The sequence below is a fragment of the Dermacentor albipictus genome, chromosome 4 (genome assembly GCF_038994185.2).
Source record: "Dermacentor albipictus isolate Rhodes 1998 colony chromosome 4, USDA_Dalb.pri_finalv2, whole genome shotgun sequence".
NCBI classification, from domain to species: Eukaryota; Metazoa; Arthropoda; class Arachnida; order Ixodida; family Ixodidae; genus Dermacentor; species Dermacentor albipictus.
In genome coordinates, this window is record NC_091824.1 from 76,284,970 (window position 1) to 76,310,149 (window position 25,180).

At 43.1% G+C, this 25,180-nt stretch overlaps 2 protein-coding genes across 12 annotated transcripts in view; one reads left to right on the forward strand and one right to left on the reverse strand.

Moving 5' to 3' along the window:
• The window catches only part of LOC135895885 (transmembrane protein 245), a 51,639-nt gene extending 37,277 nt beyond the window's left edge, over positions 1-14,362 (reverse strand). For 3 of the 6 annotated variants that reach the window (XM_070537148.1, XM_070537147.1, XM_065424104.2), the window contains exons 1-5: positions 13,558-14,361; positions 7,648-7,876; positions 6,138-6,226; positions 5,043-5,168; positions 403-598 (exon numbers count right to left, since the gene is read on the reverse strand). In XM_070537148.1, the coding sequence (XP_070393249.1) occupies positions 403-598; positions 5,043-5,168; positions 6,138-6,226; positions 7,648-7,876; positions 13,558-14,073 (1,156 nt within the window). In that variant the 5' untranslated portion in view covers positions 14,074-14,361. Of the gene's footprint in view, positions 1-402; positions 599-5,042; positions 5,169-6,137; positions 6,227-7,647; positions 7,877-13,557 lie in introns of all 6 variants that reach the window. The other 3 variants (XM_070537146.1, XM_065424103.2, XM_070537149.1) reach the window with 2 other exon arrangements.
• Smug (Single-strand-selective monofunctional uracil-DNA glycosylase) lies at positions 14,335-24,743 on the forward strand. Of its 6 annotated transcripts, none has more exons than XM_070537153.1 (5): positions 14,335-14,460; positions 19,468-19,582; positions 20,256-20,362; positions 20,954-21,121; positions 24,309-24,743. In XM_070537153.1, exons 1-5 carry the CDS (start codon positions 14,365-14,367, stop codon positions 24,672-24,674), a joined length of 852 nt encoding a protein of 283 aa, XP_070393254.1. In that variant the 5' UTR covers positions 14,335-14,364; the 3' UTR covers positions 24,675-24,743. The 6 variants fall into 6 exon arrangements, with proteins under 6 accessions (XP_070393254.1, XP_070393253.1, XP_070393251.1 ...); XM_070537152.1 differs by lacking the exon at positions 14,335-14,460 and adding an exon at positions 14,819-15,120; XM_070537150.1 differs by lacking the exon at positions 14,335-14,460 and adding an exon at positions 14,820-15,201.
• Positions 24,744-25,180: the final 437 nt, after the last annotated feature.

The following is a 25,180-nucleotide window of genomic DNA, read 5'->3' on the forward strand; positions in this document are numbered from 1 at the left end:
ACTCCTGATAAACAGAACCAATTTCCCTGGTCCCTTGAGGTTCCACTTAAGGAGAATCCACTGCACTATACTATCTATGCCATTTAGCCCAACGGCAGTATTCCCGAGCGATCACTTTTGGGGATACAGCCACTTTCACAAGATCTCGTGGGACTTAGCACCTGATGCATCCACATCTATGGGTGACAGCACTTTTGCCACTGCGCCTTGACAGCACACTGGGCATTGTGAGAGGAACGCTGTCGGCTGTAAATCCTTACACATTTGATGCCAAGTCATGCAAAATCTCGCAAAAGTGGTTCTATCCTCCAAGCAACTGTTCAAGAATACCACCCCAAGTCGCAGCTTTGCTATACGCTCTTCCACCGCTGCAACCTGCACGGAATCAGGTTAGTGACTCACCAGAGTCTTCCTCTTTGCTTTTGCTTCCCTGGTCACTGTCCTGCACTGTGATGGCTGGCAGCACCATGTCACCCTCGCTCGATCCAGGTGCAGGAGAGGGTTGCCGGTGCAGAACAGGGTGCAGGGGTGCTATCTTCGCTTCGTCCGATGTTGCAATGGTGCTGGCACTGTCGGCCTCTTGGCTGGTGCCTTTATCCTACACAAAAAAACAGTTTCATAGCCGTAACCATTGCGTTTCTTTTGCACCACAGATGTGGATGCCTTTGCTAATCCCATTTTATGTGTATATTTGTATGTTTGACTGTTTGTTTATTCTCATGGCCATTAGGCTTTACAGAGAATGGCGGCGAAAATGAAATACAAATGCGAAACAGACGTACACAGAAAAAATTTTTACAAAAAAATGAACATAAATTTCGGACTTAAGATCTTCTTGGTCCGCAATGGAGATGACTGCAGTAGGAAGGTGGTTTCAGTCTTGACTATGTTGACTTTCGAATAAATGAGTCGGAATACTGATTATTCTGGCAATTTGTTACGCCAACTTTCATATGGTGATCGACACGGTAGATACATAGGACCAGTAAAAAGAATGTTTCAGGTTCTTACTATTTAAATAAATATTGTGATAAACAAATTTTCTCACATAATATTCAGCAGGCGGTTTCCTTGAAGTATTTTAGCACCTAGCAAGCTGTGCCGCTATCCAAGGCAATGTGTGAAATTTATGCATCAAAACTCGCAAAAATGAAGTTTGTGAAAATATGGCTTCCGGTAACGTCAAGCAGCTATCATGCAGTGTTCTGTCTGTTTCTCAATATGGCATGCATACCACACAAAAGGCATTGCTTGCAGGATTAGCATGCACATGTTTTTTTAGGAGTTTCTTTAGCGTGGAAGACCTTGTTGAAATACATGTTGACGAGCATTTTCTGGAGGCCTTGATACGTACTTAAATAGACCATTGACTTAGTCCACCTTTTCATTGACTGGCCCCTTGTTAAGATGCATCTTATTGTGCTTCAGCTTAATTTATGTTGCTTCTGAAATGCACAAGAAACAAGCTGCTTTTAGCAAGTAATAAGTAGCAATAAGTAATGAAAAAAAAAAGAAAGAAAACTGAGGTGTGAAGTAGTAAGTGCTCTTCCAGCCTTACTCGCAGCTGCATTCATTGGCTACATCTGCTCTTCCTAGAGCCCAAAATCCTATGGTTACAGCATAAAGTCCATACAGCAAGAAAACTCGTGAAACTGGAACTTCACCAGATAACATGGAAGAACCCATGTACATGACTCCTTACATACCAGTGTCATTTGGTTGCAAATACAATGTATATAGCTTTTTACCTCTTAAAACACCATGTCAGGCACTTTAAACAGCATTTTTTTGCATTCTACCCCAACCAAATGCACATGGCATGAGAACATTGCAGCCACTGACCCACTGAGGAAGGTAGCATGATTGCTCAAAAAACATCTGTTCCAGCACATTAACTGCTGAAACAACTTAGCAAAGCACTATATTCCGCTTCACACAAAGCGGACAACGCTACGGAGTCTAGAGAAACTTCTCTCACAGCTCGTATTTGCAACCAAAAATAGTTTGTCGCATATTAACGAAAGGCATAAGTATCCATCGTGTAATTTGATGGTGCATTGAGACTAATCCATTTGTCACAAAATGTGACATAATTATTAAACATAAGGTGTCACAGATCTGGACCTATTTACAGTTGACTTCCATTAATTAGACCCTGAAGGGACCGTCGAAATTGATCAAGTAATCCGGTAAGTCGAATTAAACAACAAGCAGAAAAAAACGTCAAACCACACTGCCGATTCCTTTGGCAGTATTGGTCCTATTCTAACATGCCCCTGGATCAATCCCGTGCCCACTTTCTATGTGTCCAAAGTAAAAAACAAACGCAACAATGAAATTAAAGCTCCTAAATAAAGTAGAAATCTAACGCACACCTGATTTTTAGCAAGAAAAAACTCAAGTGAAGATGGATGACCAGCGGAGCTGTGCATGTGGGCCCCTTAATGGCGAACTGCACCTCCGTCGGCGGGTCATCCCAGTATTGCATCATCTTCGGGATCGGCCCACGTATGAAAAATTGTTGATATACGCATGGATGCGATCCACCAGATCCTAGCCATAGACAGCTTCGCTGTAAAACGGGCAAGGCCCAATAAGCGTTGCACGTTAACCGCTGGTTTTCTAAAGTCAGCTTCGCCGCAATACATCTCTGTTATGCGGTAAAGCATACAAACGTTACGAAGACAGTTTTGGTTTTCAGTTCGATTACACCGCGCAGGCAATATATCAGCCCAATTTTCTTGGAATAAAAAAAAATTCGCGTTTGAATGGCGTAAGTCGTAATCAGACATTGTGATCTACAGTTATCACTTGAAAATCTTCCTAACCATAATCAAACATTGTGATCTATGGTTATTGCTTGAAAATCCTCCTAACATAGGCCGAAAACAGGAGTTTTCGATGGGAGATTACATGTGTGCAACACTTTCACTGTTCTCTAAGCTCTGCCCAGACAGACGCTACCACTAAAGGGGTCACCAGAGAAGTCAGGTGCATGCATGCTGACTAGCAAAGTTAAAATTATATGGTGAAGGCCAATTTTGAATTTAGGCCCATAAAAACATATGGGCACAGGCTGGGACTATCGGTCGGGATCGAATTAACTATAGTCAATTAGTGGAAGTCTACTGTACCTCTGAGTAAGTGGAGTAATGTTTCTGTGACCTGTGGCCACAGCGCACTGCTTGCACTCGCGACAAAAGCATGATGTGTCGTATACTGGCAGCCCAAAGCTGCACACATAATGTGTGATTTGACATAACTGTATGAACATAAGTTGTTTTAAAATGTGTACTAGTTCGTAAAAAGCACTACATATCAGCACATCAAAAACTGCATGGCAAAACACGCAGTGACCCATGAATGACTGCACCACTTTACGTAGCTTCCGCAGCGTTGCCTGCCAAGTATGAAATGCAACGTAGAAGATCACATCTTGCGTGTTCCCCTCTTTACACATGTCCATCTATATGGACATTCGCTCACAACAGGCATCACCTGCTGAGAAGACGTCAAGGCCCGCGTCACGGCGCCATTTAGTCATGGTGTCGTTCTGCAGGCGACTACATGAAGTTGTTTCTCTCTCTCACAACAGGCAGTTAATTCCACTAAATTTCGCCAGCTCTGTGACCACAGACAGTCAAGTGCTGACTATGCTCACCAGCGTAACATCCCACATCAACATACTACATGTAATGGGGTCCACTGATAAGCATTCCTCCTTACTGCGGCACTTTCTTACTGTGGCCAAACACTACCTCAAACACTTTGCTTGTAGCATGCACACAATTCAAAACACAGCGCAGGCACAAGCATGACTTGCACTTGTTAGTGTTCTGGAGTAATGCTAAGAAACTATGTACAATAAGCGAGCAGCCCACCAAAAAATCTAGGATGCCGTGTATTCCTACAGGAAGTTTACAGCTGCCATCAATACAGCACCACATCTTAACTCACTGGCCACAAGAAGTAGCCACATATTTTCTTCACGAGATTTCTCAACACGGAAAACTGGAAATCCCAACAGTGGAAATTCACTTATGTGGCTGGAATTCTGGTAGTAGTAGCTACTATTACAAGACAGAAACAATGAAAGCAGAGTAAGGCACAAACATGAGTGATAACCTGCATTCAAGTAAATGACAAGTACATTTATGCCTCCTGAAATGTCATGAGCTAAATGGCGATGACGTTTTACGAGTGAAAATGTCACTGACACTATTATCTGCGACAATAATCCTGGAAAATAAATGAAGCTGCAGCCTTGGCTGTACCAGCAGTGGGGAAGCCACTGCGTAGCAAGTCATGGTAAATGAAATACTGTGTACACTGGTTGTATCCATCTACTACTGGATAAAAGATAGGCCAATGACAAATGACCCTACGACAGTACAATAGGCTGATGGAATGCCTAGCACCAGCATAGAACTGCACTAATGTGCACGCTAGAGTGAAGGACATCACATAGTAAAGAACAAGGAACTAAATATGCAAAACAAGAAAGCAGAGATTTTTTGTTTACACCTACTTATTCTTATGTGACTGTTTTAGTTTATGGTAGCATTTGGAAACTCATATTCTTACTAACTATGCCTCACATTCATATGCAAAATACATGAGCCGTAAATGGATGAGGGCATACCATACAGATGAGCTATAAACATTCTTAACAGCACCAGAATTCATCCACTTCATCATGCTGTTCTGCTAACATCTGCACCCAATTTCCCACATTGTATGAGTCCTTAATTCTAGCCTTCAAAATTCGCTGACCATAAGCATCACACAACCACTTCCACGTTCCTGCAAATGGGCTAAAGTGCCAGAATGAACAGTCTAACATTCACGAACCTGCTAAACTACAGTTTTACAGTTTTACAACCACCAGTGTGAGGTGAGGTACAGGAGGAGTGACTCATCGGAAACAAACCTAGTCGAGGAATACGTGCAGGGACCAGACAGGGGCACAGCACACCACACCAATTAGCGAGGAATGCAACAGGCAAGTGACTTTTCAGACTTTTACAGCTGTGCCCACTGACTTGAGACGACAGGGAGGTCTTGTGTGTAGACTCTGGTGGGGCCATGCCTGGCAGAAACACAGTGTCTGGCTCAAGGCTGAATGACACCCGCTTCTTGGTGATCGGCTTCGGAGGGCCCAGGTGGTCCTAGGTCCAAACACTTTGGCTCATCTCCAAACCCCACAGTGACAACAGGGATAGGGGGCCACGTGTCATAACATAGTTGTAATGTACAGTGCCAGTGCTACAGACTAGCTACATTATGACACACAGAAATATTTTCACATACCAGTACTTCAATGTCTGCAGTGCTTTGCACAGTGCAGATAGAGCTTCAGATCACGCCAGCCAATCAGGAATGGGAAGAGGTTGCATGCAGTCTCAAAGACAGAACAAAGATTTACCCAGGATACATGACTAATTCTTTGGTGATTCTGCTGTCCAACCATGTACTGAGTGCAGGAAGATTAGTAACAGACAATGCATAACTTTTTTTTTGCTTCTATCTCCTGATTGGATGATTTGGCCTGCAACTTTGACCACACTGCACAGAGTTTGTTAGATGGAGTAGAGCTCAGCAAGACACTGTTCTCTTGTGCATGTCTGCTCCATCAACACAAATGGCACAAGTCAAAAATGTATGAACTCTAAAGGTACCCACAGCCAATGAAGTCATTCTGCCACTATCAACATGGCTTTCTGCCCGCCATCCATTTGCCCTTGCGCACTCACTAGATCACACCTGATTACCCACTTTCTCCCCTTTGTTGTATACAAGTTAAACGTGCAAATGCATACCTGTCTCACAGAATGAAAAAATGCAGGCAAGCGAGCAGAGACAATAAAAAGCACATATTCGAAGCAGTTTGCTAAGGCATAAGATGAGAGCTGTTCTTTGTGTTTAACATTCAGTCTGTCGCATTGTTGATGTGCAGTTTTAGTCATCAATTCAAAACCTGTTTAAAGATATTACACTTGCTTGAGTCAAAGTTGTTTTGCTTGTCCTCTGCAGCACGAGTTAACAGCAATGAATTGCATGCTTTTGCTGCTGCCTGACATTCAGATCCACCAGGCCAGTGGTGTAGGATGTCAAAAGGCTGGGCAGGCGTGTCTCACCTGAGTAGATCCTGCCACAGGTGATCCCGTGATCCAAGCCCAACCTGCGTACAGCGTGCTCACGCAAGGTGAACCGGGCTCTGTTGCTCCTGCATCAAGAGAAACCACTCAGTCGGCACGCCATTGTCTGGGTTTTAACAGTCATACAGTTATAGGAAGAACCACTGGTAATAATGCAGGTGACTACTGTTATCAGCAGGGGAAAAAAAAAAAGTAACTCGAGCTGCATTTTATGCCGATACAGCACACACGGAAACTGAAGCTTTCTTCTGCGCCCAAACCTATGCTGGTGAAATTTCTTTTTGCAGTGCAGACTGCATTCTGTAACCATCTTCTAAAATGCTTAATTTGTGTGCTTTTGCTTAAATGCTTTTGCTTAAATGCTTAAATGCTTAATTTGTGTCGCATGGCTTTTGGGTTGCTTGAGTCCGAAAAGTTACAATGGCGAAGCCAGCATGCAACTGCAAGATGGAAAGGATTGAGAATACAAGATAGGAATAAGCAATACGAAAAAACATCAGTAGAAAAGAACAGCGGCTGTAAAAACCTAAAATACAACTGCCTCTACTGTCGCCACAGAAAGGCAAATAAGAAAGATGAACTGACAGTCCGGTACATATAGTATTCTGCCTCCTCATGGGATAAAATAGATAGGTTCTGTACTCACAAGCGTACAATCCTTCATTGTTCTCACGGCTAGCTTAAACATCAGATTTATCATAAATAGGTGGGCCATATGTGTGCTACTTGAATTTTAGAGCAACAAAGTCTGCATTGTGACTGTGCAACTCAATGTTCAGTCCTCCAGACATGAACTTGCATACACTTATAATCCTCTTTGTCACTCATCTGTACCCTTCCTCATTTTCTCTTTCCCATTTCATTCAGTGCAGAACAGCACCACAGATCAATCTCGCTGCTTTATATCACAAATTATCTTTCTTCATTCAGGTAACACTGAAGAAAGAAGTGTTAGTGCACAGGCGACCTGAAATTAACTGTCTGCAATCACCACTGTACTGCACCAGTAACACCCACACCATGCCTGTAAGATTACCAGCACTCCATGTAATAATCCACTGCCCAGTGCAGGTTTCCCTTCCCTTGGCCTCTGTTTGGTCGATGTATTAGACCACGGGTTTTCTGTCATACACATACCATGTGTCCTACTGCACTCCACACCTACTAAGGCGTAATATTCTCAACACACATTTGTTATCTAATCTGCCTGTTCACTGACTCTGCTTCTATCAAATCAATGGCGTGATCAACAGGAAGGAGAACAACTGGCTTGCATTCAAGACTGTAAATTTATTTGCTTCAGCTTTGAAACCGGGGAAGATACAATGGGGCAGATGTGTCGAAAGGATGGCTAGATAACAAGTATCAGCACACAATGTACTAGCGTATGCTTTTTACAGAAGTTCTTGCTTGAATATCGATCGTGCGTTTTCTTTTGTTCTTGACCACAATGTGCATAAGCTTGTGCAAACAGTTCAGTGTGACTCACCATGCTCCCCACACTCAACCGTAGCACCGCGCAGCTCAGCCAGGAACCCTGTGGCAAGCAGGGCCAGGAACGCGGCCAGGATTGGCACTCGCCACATGCCTGCCACAGTGGCCAGATGGCAGATGACAGCTAGCCAAACAGCGGGCGACATAGCACGTAGGGGCCCCTCCGTCTGCGGTGTCCACCAGAACACCAGCGCGCCTATGTAGCCCACCAACATGCCCCAGACCTGCACACATTAGCACAGTAAGACGCTGCCACAGGTGAACCTTGTTCGAGCATAGCCACGCTGCAAAGTGCAACACATTAAGTTTTTTCTCACACACTTTAATCAAGTGAAGTGTGTGTTCAATCAATCAACAATGTGTTCACTAAATTCTTCAGCAGCGAAAATGGTCCTGCAACAACTTTTAAGATCTTCCAGAATGCACCTTGCATGAAACTTCACTAAAACTTATTGACTTATTACCGAGCTAGTTATTTATAGTTTACATGTTAGCACAGCATTATCATAGCACCTGTCCCGTCTTCTCTACATCGTGAGGCTATGCTCTGCATGTGATGGCAACAAGGTCACTTATGGGTTGCGGCTGAAGGCTCGCTCTGGATCTAGCCACACACAGTCGTTCTGTAGTACTCCCCAACTTGTAGTGCGTGTAATCGCAGCTAAATTGGGTTTGAACTAATATGGCAACCAGCAGTGTCAGCTCTAACAATGTTTATTGCTGTGAGCAATAAGTAACACTTGCGTAGGGAAAGTCCACTCTTTAATAGGTAATAAATAAGCTTGCCTCATTGCACGTGACAGTCAGGCAACAAGGCCACTCATGGGTTGCAGCAGGAATCTGTTAAGTCATTGGTTACATTCGAGGTCAGGGCACCCGTGAGAAAGCATCACCTTTTACACCTCTTTAATACCTTTTTACCTTCACGGGAGGAATGTCCTCTTTGTGCGTTGAATACCTTTCTCTTTCCCGTGTTGCAAGAGCCGAGGGAGAATCGGGAGGGAATGTAGCGCACCTCTCCCAGACATAAAACAAAAATCTGGCCAATAGCCATTATATCTATTGCTACATCGTGTAGCAAACAGAAAAAGTGGTTGAGATTTCAGGAATTTGAAGGAAAGGTTTACTAAACATTATTTTTCAGGTGCTAGCTGAGACATACAAAGGGAAGGACATACACACAGCACCAGAGTGTGTGGCGTTTTGTGTGTGAATGTCCTTCTCTTCGTATGTCTCTTCTAGCACCGAAAAATAATTTTCAGTAAATCTCATAGCTTGCCTAAAAAGTTATATTACAGGAATGAGCAGGCATTGTTGAGCAAAATTGCATGCTCCCATATTAGGTGTACAGGAATAATTTGCTCGTGTGTATGTGACAGCATTATCTAGTGGCTAGACAGCTTTATCTGCCACATTAAAAATGTCTCACAGTGCTCCTCTAAAGCTGCCATTTCTTTATATTTCTGTCCTTCCCTCTTTTGTTGCACAGCAACAGGTCTAGAGCAGCATGAACAATGTTCCCGATACCCAGCCGATAAATAATGGCAACGAGATAGCCACGCGCTATTACAATGTGCCTTTTTTATCTTTCCTTTTGTCCTACAGTGACTCTGGACATTGTCTTTCGTGGTGTCTTGCAATTTTCTCAGTTTCTACTTTTATGCTTAACATGCACTGCACAGAACTGTAAGATTCGCACATGTAATATGAGGCTATGCTCCGAATTTCGGTGATATAACACAGGCTGATGAACTAAGTCGCACAAACAAGCCACAGAGTGAGTTGGTCTTGCATCTTATTTGCCTAAGAGTCATAACTTCCAATACAGTGTTCCAGTTCACTTCTCATATAGCGTCGCATTTTCCTTTCTTATTCTATGCACCAGAGTCTCATTCATTATGCACCACCTTTTCCCTCAGTATTGCACTGAAAGTTAAGTTAGTTAACTCGGCTACCTATTGATCCATCCAGTGACCATGATTCAGGTATGTAATGTTATGTACCATGACAGCCACACATGCAACTATAAACCTACTTCTTGCATGGTCAAATGTAAGCCATAGTCATACAGCTGCTGTAGGCCTCTTGGATTTTCCACGACGTGCTTCATTATGCCAAACTTTGAGCTCTCAAGTGTGGCATCAAGTGGCATGCACACTTGCAACTAGTGGCATGCGCACTTGCAACTGCACATCGTTGACGACTATCCTATAGACAGGACGTGTTTTGTCTGTAGGTAGCTCCCTATCCATGCCAAGTGGTGGTGCCATCGAAACGGCAATTACAATGAATCACTTTTTAAGGCATTCTTTAACCACTTATTGATTATGCCTAAAGGCAGGCTTTCGAAAAATTTTTAAAAAGTAATTTCTGCTGTTGAGCAACCTGTTTTCTTTTCCTGCAGCATCCCACAAGTGAATGCTAGCGAAAAGATAGACATGAACACATCATAGCAGCACCTTGCATATAAGGTCTACATGTCTTGGTGATTAATGTCCAAGCGTGCTTATCGTGGAAGTCACAATCACCTTATAAAAATAAACTCGTCACAGCTTGTACTTACCACGCATCAGACGATTGTGGGAACTACTTCATTATCACTTGTCATTATATATACACTGTGCCCCCAGAAACAATAAAAAACTAACATTATGAAATTTATTCTTTAAAAAAATAATAAAAGAAATAGCAATTTGAGGCCTCACATTGTAAAGCTTATGTTAGCATTAAAAAAAAAAGATTGCAAATTTTAGCAAATATAATTCACAAAATGTTTAATACCAACATGTTTCCCAGCTGACTTGGAGCATAGCTTTCACTTTGCGAAGCTGTGACCCTGAATCTATCAATAATTATTACCTATGCAGAGTGACTTATAAGCTAATTTATGAACAGTTCATGAATTAAGTACACATTTGCATAAATGTAAATTGCTGCCTCACCGTTAATTAACCTTTTTTTATAGGAATATATATATCTTCTGCAGCAGTGGCATATCTTTTACACAAAACATTATTACTAGGTGAAAGCACACTAAATGGGGTTTCATTTATAGACTGACAATTGCATTTCTTGACAGTATACCATATTCTTAAGCAAAAGCTAGATGTGATAAAATTTTTGTTGTTGACCTTTTCAATAAAGCTGCCACAAATTGTTGGCAATGTTCAGGCTTTTTATTTATTTATTTATTTATTGTACCTATTATATATCTGAACCTAGTAAGCGGTAGGTTGGGACAATAATAGGACAAGTCTTTGAAAAGTCCTTTCAGTTGCATAGCTAAGCTTAATGTTTTGTGCAATGGCTTCCAGATTTATGTTTCATTACAGTAATGTTGCACATTTGAGCAATTATAAACTAGGTTGCACGATAGAGTGTCCCAAAGTTCACAACTGTGAGGGGGACACCCTAAATTAAATCTACAAGCAGCTCCTCAAATAGACTGCATAACAGTAGAAGCACTTGAAAATAAATTTATAGACACACAAATAAAGAGGTAGGAGGGGGCTGGCAACAAAGGTGCGCCTTTCTCTTGTCAGCAGCGATTTATACACTCCTCCAACCTAGATTTTCTACCCAGCCTTCTGGAACAGCAGGAAAGGTTAAATTTTGTTGAACCTTTCAGATGAACTGTGGTGGCAGCCTAAGCACATCATGAACTGAATGATGTTCAGAGAGGAAAATTGTAATATTCCCTACTGTAGCACGTAGCTACAAAGAAAACCTGAAACAGGTTTCTCAGAAAGATGGCTTTACAAACGAATAAAAATTTTCTGGAAAAAGAAAAGTTGAAAGCCGGGATTTCTTGGGCGGTCACTTGGCCACCTGAGCTAACGAAGAGGCTTGATGATCACAGAGCGAGGCCATATTAGTCTGCACCTCAAGGCAGAGGGACATTAAATTATGGCATATCCATTCTGCGGAATCCCGCAAGGTTTCACCACTTTGCGGGCTATTGTCCAAGTCTTCGAGATTATCTTGCTGATTATATGATTGGAGCCTGCCAGTGACGCAAACAGTTATGGTCAGAAGCATGAAAAGCAGCAGATCTGATTCGACGCCGCTGTTTTAGTCAGAGTGCTATCCTCATGACCAAAAGTATCCAGTTGTTGTGCAAGTTAGCCCGCACACACAAAACAAGTTGGAAAGTCAGTTGTCACCGCAAAAAAAGTGACTTGATAGAAGCCTACCCCGCATGAATACAATTCAGTACAGACTATAGCTGCGTGCTGCAGGTATTCATTTGCCGAAAAATTTCCAGGGATGATTCTGGTATTTGATTTTATCACATATTGGAACCTATTAGATGTAGTAGCGAACAGTGAAGGCTAGCTCTTTCTACTTTAGAAAACAAGAAAAAACAAAGGAGACAACCTAACTGCTTGCAACAATCCCCCAACTCCCAGAGTAGAAACACTGGATAAGCCCTTTCTTGTCAGCTCTCCGCACCCAACAACAATGGTATCTTCAATCGGTGTGCTGTTTCGAAACATTGCACCAGCCCACTTCAAGAAGGTGAACAGCCGAACCAGCTTGTGTTATCGCTCTCATCATGACAACTGCGAGCCCAGTCGGCAAACTAATGGCACCGTTCACTGTGCAGGAGTAAACAGTCGTTTGATGTACCAGCAGTCACCGCACAAGCAATACATGGCACACGAGGGCACCAACAACTGTATGTATCTCTGACTGAGCACAAACGTCCGAGGCAGTTGTTTTGCAAGCAGCTGGGTTGGAGCCAAGTCTCAACCCAAGGCAAAGTAGCAGGCTTCAAAAAAAGCCGCAGGATCACCCTCCCTCCCCACACCGCCCCATGAGAAATTAGAGCTGGCAACGAGCACAGGAAGCAAACAAAGTTCAAAGCTGAATGTGTTTGCGTCTCATCCCCAAGAGGTCTCTAATGGGGTCCTGCACCAGAGCGAGCGACAGACGCAGATTGCTGCAGGGCCAAAAGAAAATCTCTGTTCTGCTCTACTGAGCTGAAGCCAACAAGAGTGGTTAAGCATTCTTGCACACAAACAACATTTCCCCATCGAGCATCAGGTTTTGTGACACAACACCTGCTTCGACTTTGTGCCGAGATGGTTAGCTTACAACGCAGTGCATAGGCGCAAAATAGTTAAACGAAAATAACAGAAAGACGTCATCTTGACTGGCCATGGGTCAACGCATTCCCCATGGAACTACATCAAATAGCATCCGCAACACAGGGGCATGTGACACAATCTAACTAGTACGTGCCAAAACCATTTTTCATTCCACCATAGTAGAAAGATTGAGTGATTTATGTATGGGCTTAAATGCCCCAAAGAAACTCGGGGCGGCTACGAGAAACCGCGCTAGCGTACTTCGCAGTAATTATGACGTGCGCTCAAGGCTCGGCATACGAGGCTTTCTGTATATTCGTATTCTGCTCTCGTACGAGTGCGGCAGCCGCGGCCGGGATTCGAACCCGTTGCTTCTTGCTGCACAGCAGAATGCCGAAGCCACAGAGCCACCCAGGTAGGTGGGCGAGAAGTTGTTTGAGGACAACCTTCACGGCTCATTCAAACTGAAACCAACTATATTGTCGTTTGCTCAAGAAAGGCTACGGGTGACGAGGAAATCGCGAGCGTTTTCGCAAAGAAGGCTAGTCAGAGGTGCATGATGCAATCAGAGCTGCAATGATGCTTAATTTTGCTCGCTGTTCCCACATCGCAGCATTGCGATGCGCCCGAAAAAAAAAAAAAAGTAGGTTCAGATCGCCACGGTGTTATCGTGAGACCGCGATCGCAGCAAGAACAGCCAGCAGACGTCCCTAACGACGCTACCGCTGATGCACTGCGACACTCTCTCGCTTCTCATAGAAGGCTGGCCGGACGAACATTGGGCCACAAGAAGGCGGACGGCACAGTGCACCTACCATCCATCCCGAGGAGAAGATCTCCAACGTCGCCGACACGATGTGGTAGAATACACGCAGCACGGCGAACACTTTCCAGGCGACCGTGACGGGCAGGAAGTGGTGCGCGAAGTAGACGATGGGCACGAGTATGGAGGCGGCGAGGAACCACTTGAAGTACTGCAGCACCGTGTTGCAGGCGCGCTCGGCCACGCTGTCCACCACCTGGAAGGGCAGGCAGAAGACGCCCACGGCGAGAGGCGTGCCCGCCTCGCGCAGCGCGTCCAGCCAGCCGCCCAGGAGCACGCAGAGCGACCGCTTGAACGGGTGCAGCACCGACCCGAAGAGGAGCGCCCACAGGAGCGGCCCGAGGAAGGGCTGCAGTATGAAATACACGGCCACACCGGCGGCGCTGACGAAGGCGGCGAACACGAGCGTGGCCGTGTTGTAGACGGCCAGCTTGAGCGCCTTCTCATGGCCCTGCGGCACCAGGCTGAGGAACTCGAACGGCGAGCGGGCCACGTCCTTCGCTGCCATCTCGTCGCTGCCGCTACGCGCTGGGCGGTCAGCTGTTCAGCGTGCGGCTGCAGCCGCCGATGAGGCGGGCGGGGCGATCATCGTGTATGCGTAGTACACGGCACCCGCCCAGCCCCGCGGGTTTACGTGCGGGCGGCGGCGATTCTACGAGCGACACATCACACAAGCACCATCCCGCGCTGATACGGACCGCGACGTTACGAGGAGACTCGGTGAGAATCGGGCCGACGAACGGTTTTGGAAACAGCAGCAGGCGAAGCACTGGCCACTAGCAGCACGTCGCAACTTCGTATGTTTGTTTACCTGCTTGCTGGCTCAGCAAGGTGGGACTCCAATATTACAAAGTCGGCTGAACCGCTTGTTTCGGTGTGGTCGGCAGCGCCAAAGGTACGCAGTGGCAGCCATTCAATGAACAAAATATTTTGACCAACAAATGTTTTTATTGGAACGTGCTTATAACTGGCTTAAAAACAGTACAGCTTCGATTAAATTTTAAAATTCGATTTTACAGGGGTCACACGGCGCTCTTTTGATCGCAATCGAACCCGATCCGGATCGAATTTCTCGGCCGCGATTGGTTTCTTTGCTCAATCAGCGTAAGAGAGCCAATCGCGGTCGAAAATTCCGTGATCAAAAGTGGCCGTGTGTGGCACCGCTATTAAAATCATTAAAATCAATTTTTCGCCGGGACAGAAGGCTCTAATTGGCTTTTTTTCTTGCTTCGTCTGACTATCGGTGGCTACGGCATAGTTTTTGTTACGGTTTTTGTTTTGCAGTGGTGGCTGAGCTGTGGTTCGGGGGTACGCTACGAATTGTCGAGTTATCGAGTTCCGCATCTGCTCACAAGGGAGACGCGAGACGTCAGGAGAGCGTGAAGAGCTGGCGGTGCGCATGACTTGCAATGATGCCGCCGGCAGTGAAATTGCGGACGCTTTTCTTGCCATCGAACGGAAGCAGAGCGAACTGCTTTGCCGGATTCCGTACGGCTCCAAAGTTTCCCACATCTACAATCCCCTGGAATACGCCCGCGAAACGCACGAATGCTATGTGCGTAAATACTGCAAGACTAGGAAGGCAGTGCTATTTCTTGGCATGAACCCTGGCCCCTTCGGCATGGCTCAAAACGGGGTGCAGTTTGTATATTATTTATTTATTTAAAGATACCTTACAGGGCCCGGCATTGTGTAAGGGGGAAAGTACAATCAAAGATTATAACATGGACATAATCAGAATACATATGTGAATACACATACAAAAAAAAAATACTCGGCGAGAGAGGCTCTAATATGCAGTAATATATGTGTCACATAATGTACAACAAACAAACCGAACGCTTTTGAACGCTACAGCTCATTCAACAACAAAAAATTTCGCACTGGAAAATATAAACAATAGAATTGCAGAGTGAGCAGGACATATTTAGGCTATTACAAAACAGTATTTGACGCATAGTTGCACATCAATAACGGGAAAGAAACAAAAACACTATGTAGAATGTTGGGTTATGTAGAGTTTTTTGAAAAATGCGTTATTAGAAGAAGCCGAAAATTTTCTTGGTCACTCTCAGTAGCTATGGTGTAAGCAAGGTCGTTCCAAAGGCGAATGTCTCTGGGAAAATTGGAGCAGTTAAAAATTAATTAGTCTTACTGTAAATATGCATGAAATTGAACCGATTGGTACAACCATTGTGAGCTGTAATAAGGAGGTTCAAGATGCAGAACTGATGGCGCTGTGTTGTGGATGTATTTATGAAATGATAGCAGGGCTATATCACGCCGATCATGCAAGAGCTGAGTGGGAAGTCGAGTTAAATTTGTGTTATGCTTTCATTGTAGTCATAACAATGTGAAATAAAACGCCCAGCCCTATTCTGAACAGGCTTCGAGTTTTTCGATCAAATATTTCTGCTGGGGAGACCAGATGGATGCAGCATTTCAAGTTGAGGTTGAACAAATGTTAGGTAAGCTAGTTTACGAATAGCTTTATTTGAATTATGTAACTTGCAGCGCATGTACCCTAATTATCTCAAAGAATTGGTGCATATATTTGTGCATTGATCACGAAAGAGTCGAAGTTAGGTTAACAACAAGATATTTATATTGGGTATTGTGCAAAATAGTGATGTTAAATTTCTGTCATAAAAAAACATAGTGTTAGTATGCTTTTGGCTCAAAGAGAATTTTACATTTAGAAATGCTTAGCTTCATTAATCAAGCGTTACACCAAATAGAAATAAGTTCTACATCTTCTTGGAGGATTGTATGATCGTTGGCACCCTTGATAGAAAGATAAAGAATGCAGTCGCCCACAAAAATGTGTGCGTGTGAGGAAATGTTATTCTGTAAGTCATTAATGTATCTTAGAAATAGTAACGGTCCATTCCTTGTAGTACACTTGAAGTAATGCGTAAAAGAGAGGAGAAAAAATTATTAACTGTTGTGAATTGCTGACGATTAGATAGAAAATTTCAAATCCATGTTAGTGTAAGAGAAGATCATTTCAAAATCAAATGGCAATGTGCTACGAGGTCAAACGCTTTCAAGAAGTCTAGAAAAGCACAATCACATTGTAGATCCTCTTCCATGTTAGCATGTAAATCAATTGTTAATTTGAATAATTGCATTTGACATGAGAAATTTCTCAAAAATCTGTCTTGATTATTAAAAAAAATTTGTTGGCTTCCAGGTGGCTGTAATTTGATGCAAATATGTACATGTTGTAACGTTTTGCAGCACAGAGATGTTAATGATATTGGATGGTAGTATTTTTGTGCATATTTACTACTTGACTTAAATACGGATATAATCTTTGCTATTTCCAGTCTGAGGGCAGCATATGCCACCCTTTAATGATTGCCTGAAGATGTGAGACAGAATTTTACTAGACACTATAACAGTCTTTTAGAGAATTACATTAATGTCGTTGATGGCACAGGATGTGATTAGCTTGAGGTTATCTAGCAGGCATGCGACACCTTCAACTATTGCTGTAGGTGACATATATTGGTAGTTGAATTCCAGTACATCCGGCAGATCAGACTGATCTTCTGTGGGGACTATAGAAGAGAAAATAAGTATTGAAAGTAGAAGCACAGTGAATATCTGAAAGGGAAGTGGTCCTGATACGGGCTTATTATCTGTCAGAATTTTCAGGGAGTAGAATTTAAGAGAGAGGGCAATTCATGAGTGAAGTATTTATCTGTAGTTGAAGACTGGGCAGAACAGTAAATTTTTAAGCTTTCGTTGCATGTGTGTGTCCCAAGCTGCTTGCGTGTACAAGCACTTAGAACTACCGTAGCGGCATTTTTTCCTGTTTCATAGTGAGTGTAGGGATCTGGTGAACCCTGGGTTAGATTTAGCATTAGTTATTTAAATAAGAGGGATTGTCTTTTCCGCCCGACTTTATACACTGTCGCATTTCGCCTGCATGTGCTGTAGATCATATAATTGTACAAATTGACGGCAGTGGTGATTTGGAGGTGATTGGCAAGGCTAATGCAATTAGCCATCTATTTTATGATGGGCGTGTGATTTATTATATGTTTCTCATTATGATTATTATGGAGAGGCCCAGTGGCATATATACAGTTATCCAAGTTGGTGCCAAAGAGGTTCATTGTAGAGTGGCATATACCTAGTGACCCCTAGCTGGCATATATAATAATCATAAGAATCTGTCACCACTTTACTGAGGACTGTGATAAGCGAGGTGCAAATGTGTGGTTCTTATCATTTTGTTCGCTTGCTGGTTCAGTCGTGGGCATTCAACTGGTAAAATTGAGTGTGCGCATCACAAGATAAGAAATTTGCACATTAAAAGAGAACAACTTCTGACCTGTCTCCACTGGCAGCTGCAGTTTTGTTGAATTGCTAGCCAATAAAACTCATGATGGAAGTTGAATACCCCGATGTATCAGATGACATGCAGCAGTACACATTGCTACTGGTGGTAAATAAGCTAGACACTCAAGCCAACGCTTTCTGTAATTAAGGTAATTAAGTTTGATGGTTTACAGATTCAAGGATTGCACCTACACCAAGACATAGTACTAATAAACATGGCAGCATATACCACTATAAATACGAAGCTGTTTGGCTGTGTACATATGCTTGCCAATGGTTGAAATGTGACCAAAGCAGAAAGCTGTGTTTCTTCATTTTGCAGTATAGCTCATGTTCATTTATTTCATGTCATGATACGAGTTCAGAGTGCATGTTTGTGATAGCTGCATAAGCATTTGATTATCAATCATGCCTGTGTGCTACTTTCCTATTACCAGGTGCCTAATGCTCTGCTTTGCAAATTATTTAATGCAGCCACCATACGAAGGGGTGAGTTTAGGGTCATTGTTATCATGTGGCATGCTTTCTTGCATGTCTTTTTTATGGTTAACGTGGTATTTTATGCAGACTTGTTATGGCAAATGTGATATTTAATAATGTTGATGATAATTTCAGTTTGCTGTATTGCAAAAACAATTAATTTAAAGCAAGCACTCGGAGTTTCATTCTTAATGGACGTTTTGCAGAGATTTTCCTTCAGCCCACTGGTGACAATTCACACACATCTCACCAGTAAGTCATACATAAAATCCAAAGCTTCACATTTAGATGAAAATTTCACTTTTTATAATATGCCAATAATATATGCAACTTTGCACAAGAACACCCAACCAAAAATACATTCTCATCAACCGCACTGAAAACAAGGAGCAACACTGTTGAGAGCTAAAGAGGTTAGCGTAACCAAATTCCTGAGGTGTTACTCCTGATGGCATAGACTGAAAAACATAACAAAATGTTAATTTTATTGTTAGGAAACTTACACATACACACATTCAGCAAAAAAAAACAAAAAACACTCATAATGGATATGCTAACAAACCGTATTTGTAAAACCAGACTGAGTCAAAGGTATCCTTGCAGCAATTAAAGGAAGTGCTCCCACCGAAGTTCAAGGATATTGTGCAGTTCATGGCATGCATAAACGGAGGTTTAAATATTACTTTAAGGAAGACTTTGAGGCTGTTAAACACTACATATTGCACGAGCCAAATTCTCCACAATGCTGCTTGTGTGGAATAATATTGATACACTGGACTTGAATATCAAATGGTAGTTGAAAGCAACACTGAGCTCAGTGGGATGCAGGCATGTACGATTACATCTATTGAGGCCTTGCCGGTTGTTAGAGTCACAATCTGAATCAGTGGTGGAAAGGGGCACAGATCACTTAAACAACAGAATGGAAATGGTCACAAGTATAATGGTAACTATTATTGTGCAGTAACACTCGAAGAGGTGCAACATTCTTAAAAATGAGAGTACAGGAGCGTTGGTTAGGTAACAGCCATATACAATTAATAGACATCAAAAATTCAGTTTCTTCCTGCAGGTGCCATTTGGAGACACAGCACACGTTGTTGGCTGGCTTGGGATCCAAGGCCAAGTGACAAAGCCAGCTCACGAGCATCCTCGAAGGCCTGTGTTGGGCCTTGGCTGTACCAGGAGTGAGGCAGGCAACAGTTCCTTTCGAGCATGAGGTTCTGCGAGGGTGGCAGCTACCTAAACTTGGACAAGGGCTTGCAGAGTCGAGAGCAGCTTGACCTTTACTCGTGGGAAAACAGAAGCAAAGCAAATGAATGTTAAGAGCTGGTTCCCTCAATGAATGTAGAAAACCGCTCATCTTTCTTTAACAGAAGTAAGCAACTATTATACTAAGGGCACCATCAGAAATGGCAGCGCTGTGGCACTGCTTGTGTGTGAATAAGTGTTGTCATGTCTTGGCAGCACAGTTGAGTGTTACAGGGTATGGAACAACAGAAAGGAAGTTGACTCGAGTGTTTTTACAAAGAGCCTATTCAGAACTAGTGACATTGAAATACCTCCCAACATAGCAGGGCCGATGCAGAGACCATTTATGAAATTGGGCCAAGCATTTCAGCTGCCAGAACTGCAAGAAATGGCTCACTGTAATGGGATTGTTTGGTGACTGATAGAAGCAGGCATAGCTTTCAGGATGTGAAAATTTTGTTACAAAAGCTGGCACATGGGACTACATGGGGAAGAGGATTAGTACCATATCTGTTTTGAAGGTCCACACCTTGATGAACTCCTAGAGGTAGCCAGTAATGGCCTGGGAATTCAGGCATGTTGGCAGGTGTATTTGTGCCTCCATTGCAGTCCTTCCAAGAGCTGGACAGGACCACAAGAGATGCTTGATTACCTGGCTTGGCCTCTGTATCGCAGGAGCAACAGCTGACTGGACTGGGCACATTCATCTCCATTCTGTTTGTCTTTTCTTTATCTTGCTGAAATAGCTTTTTTTTTAAAGATAATGGCGAGGCATGAAGTGCTCTGGACCTTCTTGGTCCATGTTACATTTCCTCTAAATGCTGTTCATAAAAATGATTTCAAATAAAGTTAAACTGAGGGTAAGCAAGTTAATTGGACATCAGCTGGGCATTATGCAGCATTTTGAAGTACTGACTTCATCTGTGTGTAATAAGAGAATTGTTGCTCTTTATAATTCCAAAAGGCTACTTTGTGCGTGCATGGGCCGACTGTAGTTGTGTAGACACCTTGTCTGGATTGAGCTTTCATGTGATTAAGACAAGCTCGAGTGTGTAAAATGAAAGACTCTAATTTAGTGAATTCATGTACAAACAAACAGCAGAAAGCAGCTAGTCCCAGCTTGAATAAGATGATACCTTTGGAAGAAATGTTCTGTATATGACCCTGTAGTGTTGACTGAGAAACACTGGTAGATGCATTGCACGAGCTGGTCTTGGTTAGCGCAATAATGTAACACGCTAAAGAAGAACCACGCAACAGCGTAATGTTAAAGACAGCTGCATGTGTGTTTTGCATGCATTGTGCAGGTGAGTGGCCATCGCTTCTGGGGCCTACTTCGCGAGCTCACTGCTGGTGGGAAGCTGCTTCGAGGTCCCTGGTTCGTGCACAACTACTGTCCCCTTTCATTCCTGCTCCCATCTGGTGCCAACCTGACACCCAACCGGCTGCCACTTGAAGCCCGGCAGCATCTTCAGGCATGTTGTGCGGTGCTGTCCTCCATAGTCTTTTTTGGCCCACCATGGTAACTCACTGGCTGTGGCATTTTTTGTAGGACTACGGCAGTGGAAACAGCCAGCGAACAGACCTTTAGTACTTAGAACTCACTTATACAGCTTCGCTGTCTTCGATGTATCAGTTGGTCAAGTGGGCATACATCTGCAAAGAACTCTTTTTTTAGAAGGTCTTTTGACACGATCTTTCATCTTAAATTACTTCAAGAGCTGTCACACACTTTGGAAAATTCTGATTTGTAAGCAGATTCAATTTTACCTGATTTCCTGGCAGCAACATGTTCTCTTTGGTAACACACCTTTTAAAACAATGTCTCTGAAACTGCAGGCCATGACCCCCAAAGGGGCTTGAGCCTTTTTCAGGTCATGTAAGCTCCAACTATATGTTCATTCTCCTTGCCGAAACAGAGGTACCCATACCCTTTTAACACCATTTTCTTTAAAAGTAATATGAGCACGCATATCACACTTGAAATAATTTTTTTTTATGCCGAGTGTAATGTTAGTTTTGGCCACAGGAGGGACAGCGAAACGGAAAGGCAAATGGCGATGTAAACCTTCGGTCGCCACATAGAAAACTTCACCAAACATGGCCTCCAAATTGCATTGTGATTTGTTCCACCAAAATTATGGAATTGGGGTTAAGCAGATATGGTTTTATCAAGACAGCTAATACATTCTTATTAAAATACATGACTAAATCAATCCTTGTTAAAGAACATGCATTTTCATAGCTTTCTCTGCTGTCGTTAATGTATTTTAAATAAATTAAAATGTAAATGTATCTGTATCATTGAAAAAAGTAAATTCTAATGCTTATAAAAGTAGAGCATCATGGTGGGTTTGGTATAATTGAAGGGGGTCAGGTACAGGAAAAGTTGGACAAAGACCATCCTAAAATGTTACTTATGGTTTTGGAAGCACCACAATAAGGCTCTATTCTAGGGCCCTTACTGTTTCTTCTCTACATTAATAGCATTATTGATTTGAATGTAAACACAAGATGCTATGGAAATAATTGCATTGTCTGTTCTGTGATTACTTCTCGCTCTGATAAATGAAACCTGCAAGCACAAGTAGATAGCTTTGCACAGTGGTGTGAGAAATGGCAGATGTCTATAAATCATAAAAAGTGTGCCATTATGTCCATTACAAATAAAAATCACTCCCTACCTTTTAATGCAGTTAGCATTCCTAGCCTCATTCACCTACTTTGTCATGCTGCTGCCGTCAGCTATTATAGCCTTTGGAATGTTTCGCTTGTGCACAAAACAAGAAAGGAAAATGCATGTCCAACAGATAAAATTGAGATTGCATGCTCTTCTAGCTCACAATGAAAATAAAGTTTATGCTTAAATAAGGTGCGTGTGTAATCGTGCTCTAGTGTATTCGAAGTCAGCTACCTGAACCCCAATTCTTCAGTGCCAGTAGAACAAAAGCTGCGGTTGGGAGGCCCCCATTTAGTGAGCTCATGGTCGTTCAATACCTTTTACTGAAAGGACTTGGTGAAGCTTCCTTTGTGGTGTTCGAACGTGTAGACACTGTAATCTGTGGTGGCGCTGTTGTATATGGTCGTATTAATGCGAGTAGCATTTTTACCCCACAGATTGTAATACTGGTGTGTCTATAGCAATACAGTGTGTTGCAACGTTACTTGAATGCTTATCGCATCAGAATCGCAAGATGGGTTCTGCCAGAAATTTTACTTATAAAGTTAACAGAAATGCAATTCTCCGTGTTGATCAGTTTAAGTACCTTGGTTTGTATATTAGTTATGGTCTACGATGGGATCACATCACTTGTGCCATGAACAAAGCAATGACTAAATTGTAAAAATACTGAAAGTTGGGAGAGTTGATAGCTGTTCATTATAAAAAATCGCTCCTTACCTTTTAATGCAGCTAGCATTCTTAGCCTAATTCACCCACTTTGGCATGTTGTAAACATGGCCGCAAGTTACTGGCAACATGTAAAAAAAATTAAATTACGAGGTATTACGTGCTAAAACCACAAACTGATTATGAGGTATGCTGTAGTGGGGCACTCCAGAACAATTTGGACCCCCTGGGATTCTTGTAATGAGCACCTAAATGTAAGTACACGAGTTTTTTCGCATTTGGTACTCATCGAAATGCAGGCACCGTGACCAGCATTCAATCTCTCAACCTCGTGCTCAGCAGCCCAACACCATAGCCACTAAGCAACCACGGCGAGTGGCAACATGTACGGTACCCCTATTTGACATCTTACAAACTTTGTGTCTTCTTTTAAAGCACATTCATCGTTTTGGCACACTTTTTGATTGGCCACCGCTTGGCAGAGTGGCTGAAACAATTGCCAAAATAGTTCAGCTTGTTGAACCAGAGAAGTCTAGAATCAGAGATGATACACAATGTAAACACATTGCTGTTGTGCCCTGTGTTAATTGTTTTTCCCACGGATTAAAGAAGGTTGCCATCCCGTTTGCCATTGACCTTGTTTTCAGCACTAATGACAAGCTGTAACGAATGTGCGAAGTGGTGGCCAAAGAGTTTCGCAGAACGAATAAGAAAAAGTGTATCTGTGCTTTAAAAGAAGACGCCAAGTTCGTAAGATGTAAAATAGGTGCTGTGTACATGTTGCCATTAACTTGTGGCCATTCTTACATAGGGACAGACCGGCCGGTGTGCTAATACCCGCCTAAAAGAGCATCGACAATCAGTTGACAAAGATAACCACTCACACTTGGCCAACCACTGCACAAGCTATCATTGTGATCCCATCCTTTGCGACACTAAGAGTTTGTTTGCTCATAAAAACAAGCCAACATGCGAAATAACTGAGACCTTCCATATCAAAAAGCATGTTGTGTGCATAAGTGAACAATCTGTAGTATTAACAAGAAATTGGCCTTCTTGAGCGCCTCATAACCTTGTATATTTAGCTCTGTGCTTTATTTTGATTCTCACTGCTCCGCCGCATGCTCGCATTAGTTAGTCCAAATTTAATTGTAGTCCTTCTTGTCAGTCTTCTGCATGGCCATAAAAAATACCTGTACCACAGGGTGTGCAATACAGGATACACTACAACTTTGGCTCATATAGTTGCAGCTAAGTGTTGTCTAAATTTTTATCAAGGGGACAAACATTTTTACCTGTGGTGCCTTTTGCAGGCCATCTGTGATGCAGCCTTGCTGTCTGTGCTGAACCTACTGAGGCCAGAGATTGTCGTTGGCATAGGATGCTATGCAAGGGACAGGGCACTGGCAGCCCTCGCCACAAGCGACGGTTCCTTCAAACCACCTAGAGTGCTCTGCCTGACCCACCCAAGCCCAGCCAGCCCCAAGGCCAACCGGGGCTGGCATGCACTGGCCCTCTCCGAGCTGCTTTCGTTTGGACTGATCTCGGCTGATGCTGCTGACAGGGCCAGTACAGAGCTGTGTCCTACTTCTGAACTGGCATCGAGTGAAACCGACATCAGTAACGCTGAAGCATGTGGGAACAACTCAGAACAGTGTTCTAGTTCCAAAACGGCATAGGATGCAACATTGCTTGGTTGAGTAAAACTGGCATTTAGTGGTTTCAGCTGATGCTGAAGCATATGGGAACTCGGAGCCATGTCCTATTTCGAAAATGGCATAGGATGCAACATTGCCTGGATGAGGCAGGTTGAAAGATCTTGTGGTGTACATTTCTGAAATGCAGAAGCTATGGATAAGCCACAACACCTCACACATTGCAGGTGCAGGAATGAAGAGGTGCACATATTCATGCCCTTCCTTCAAGTACAATGCAACTACAAGTTGCAGATGGCATGCTCAGGCCACAAGGTATTTCGAACTTTTTCCACATTTGAGGAGGTAGGCATACAGCACAGGTGTGTGTAAACTCAAGATGTGCCTCTTTTGCAAGGCTTCAAGGTAGAATATAGTCTGGTAAAGAGGAATGGGATTAGCTTTGTGTAGTAGTTGCTCAGTGTAATGACAACTCTCCAACCAGAGGGATTGAAAGCTATCCAACGATGACAAAGAAAAAAATCAACTGA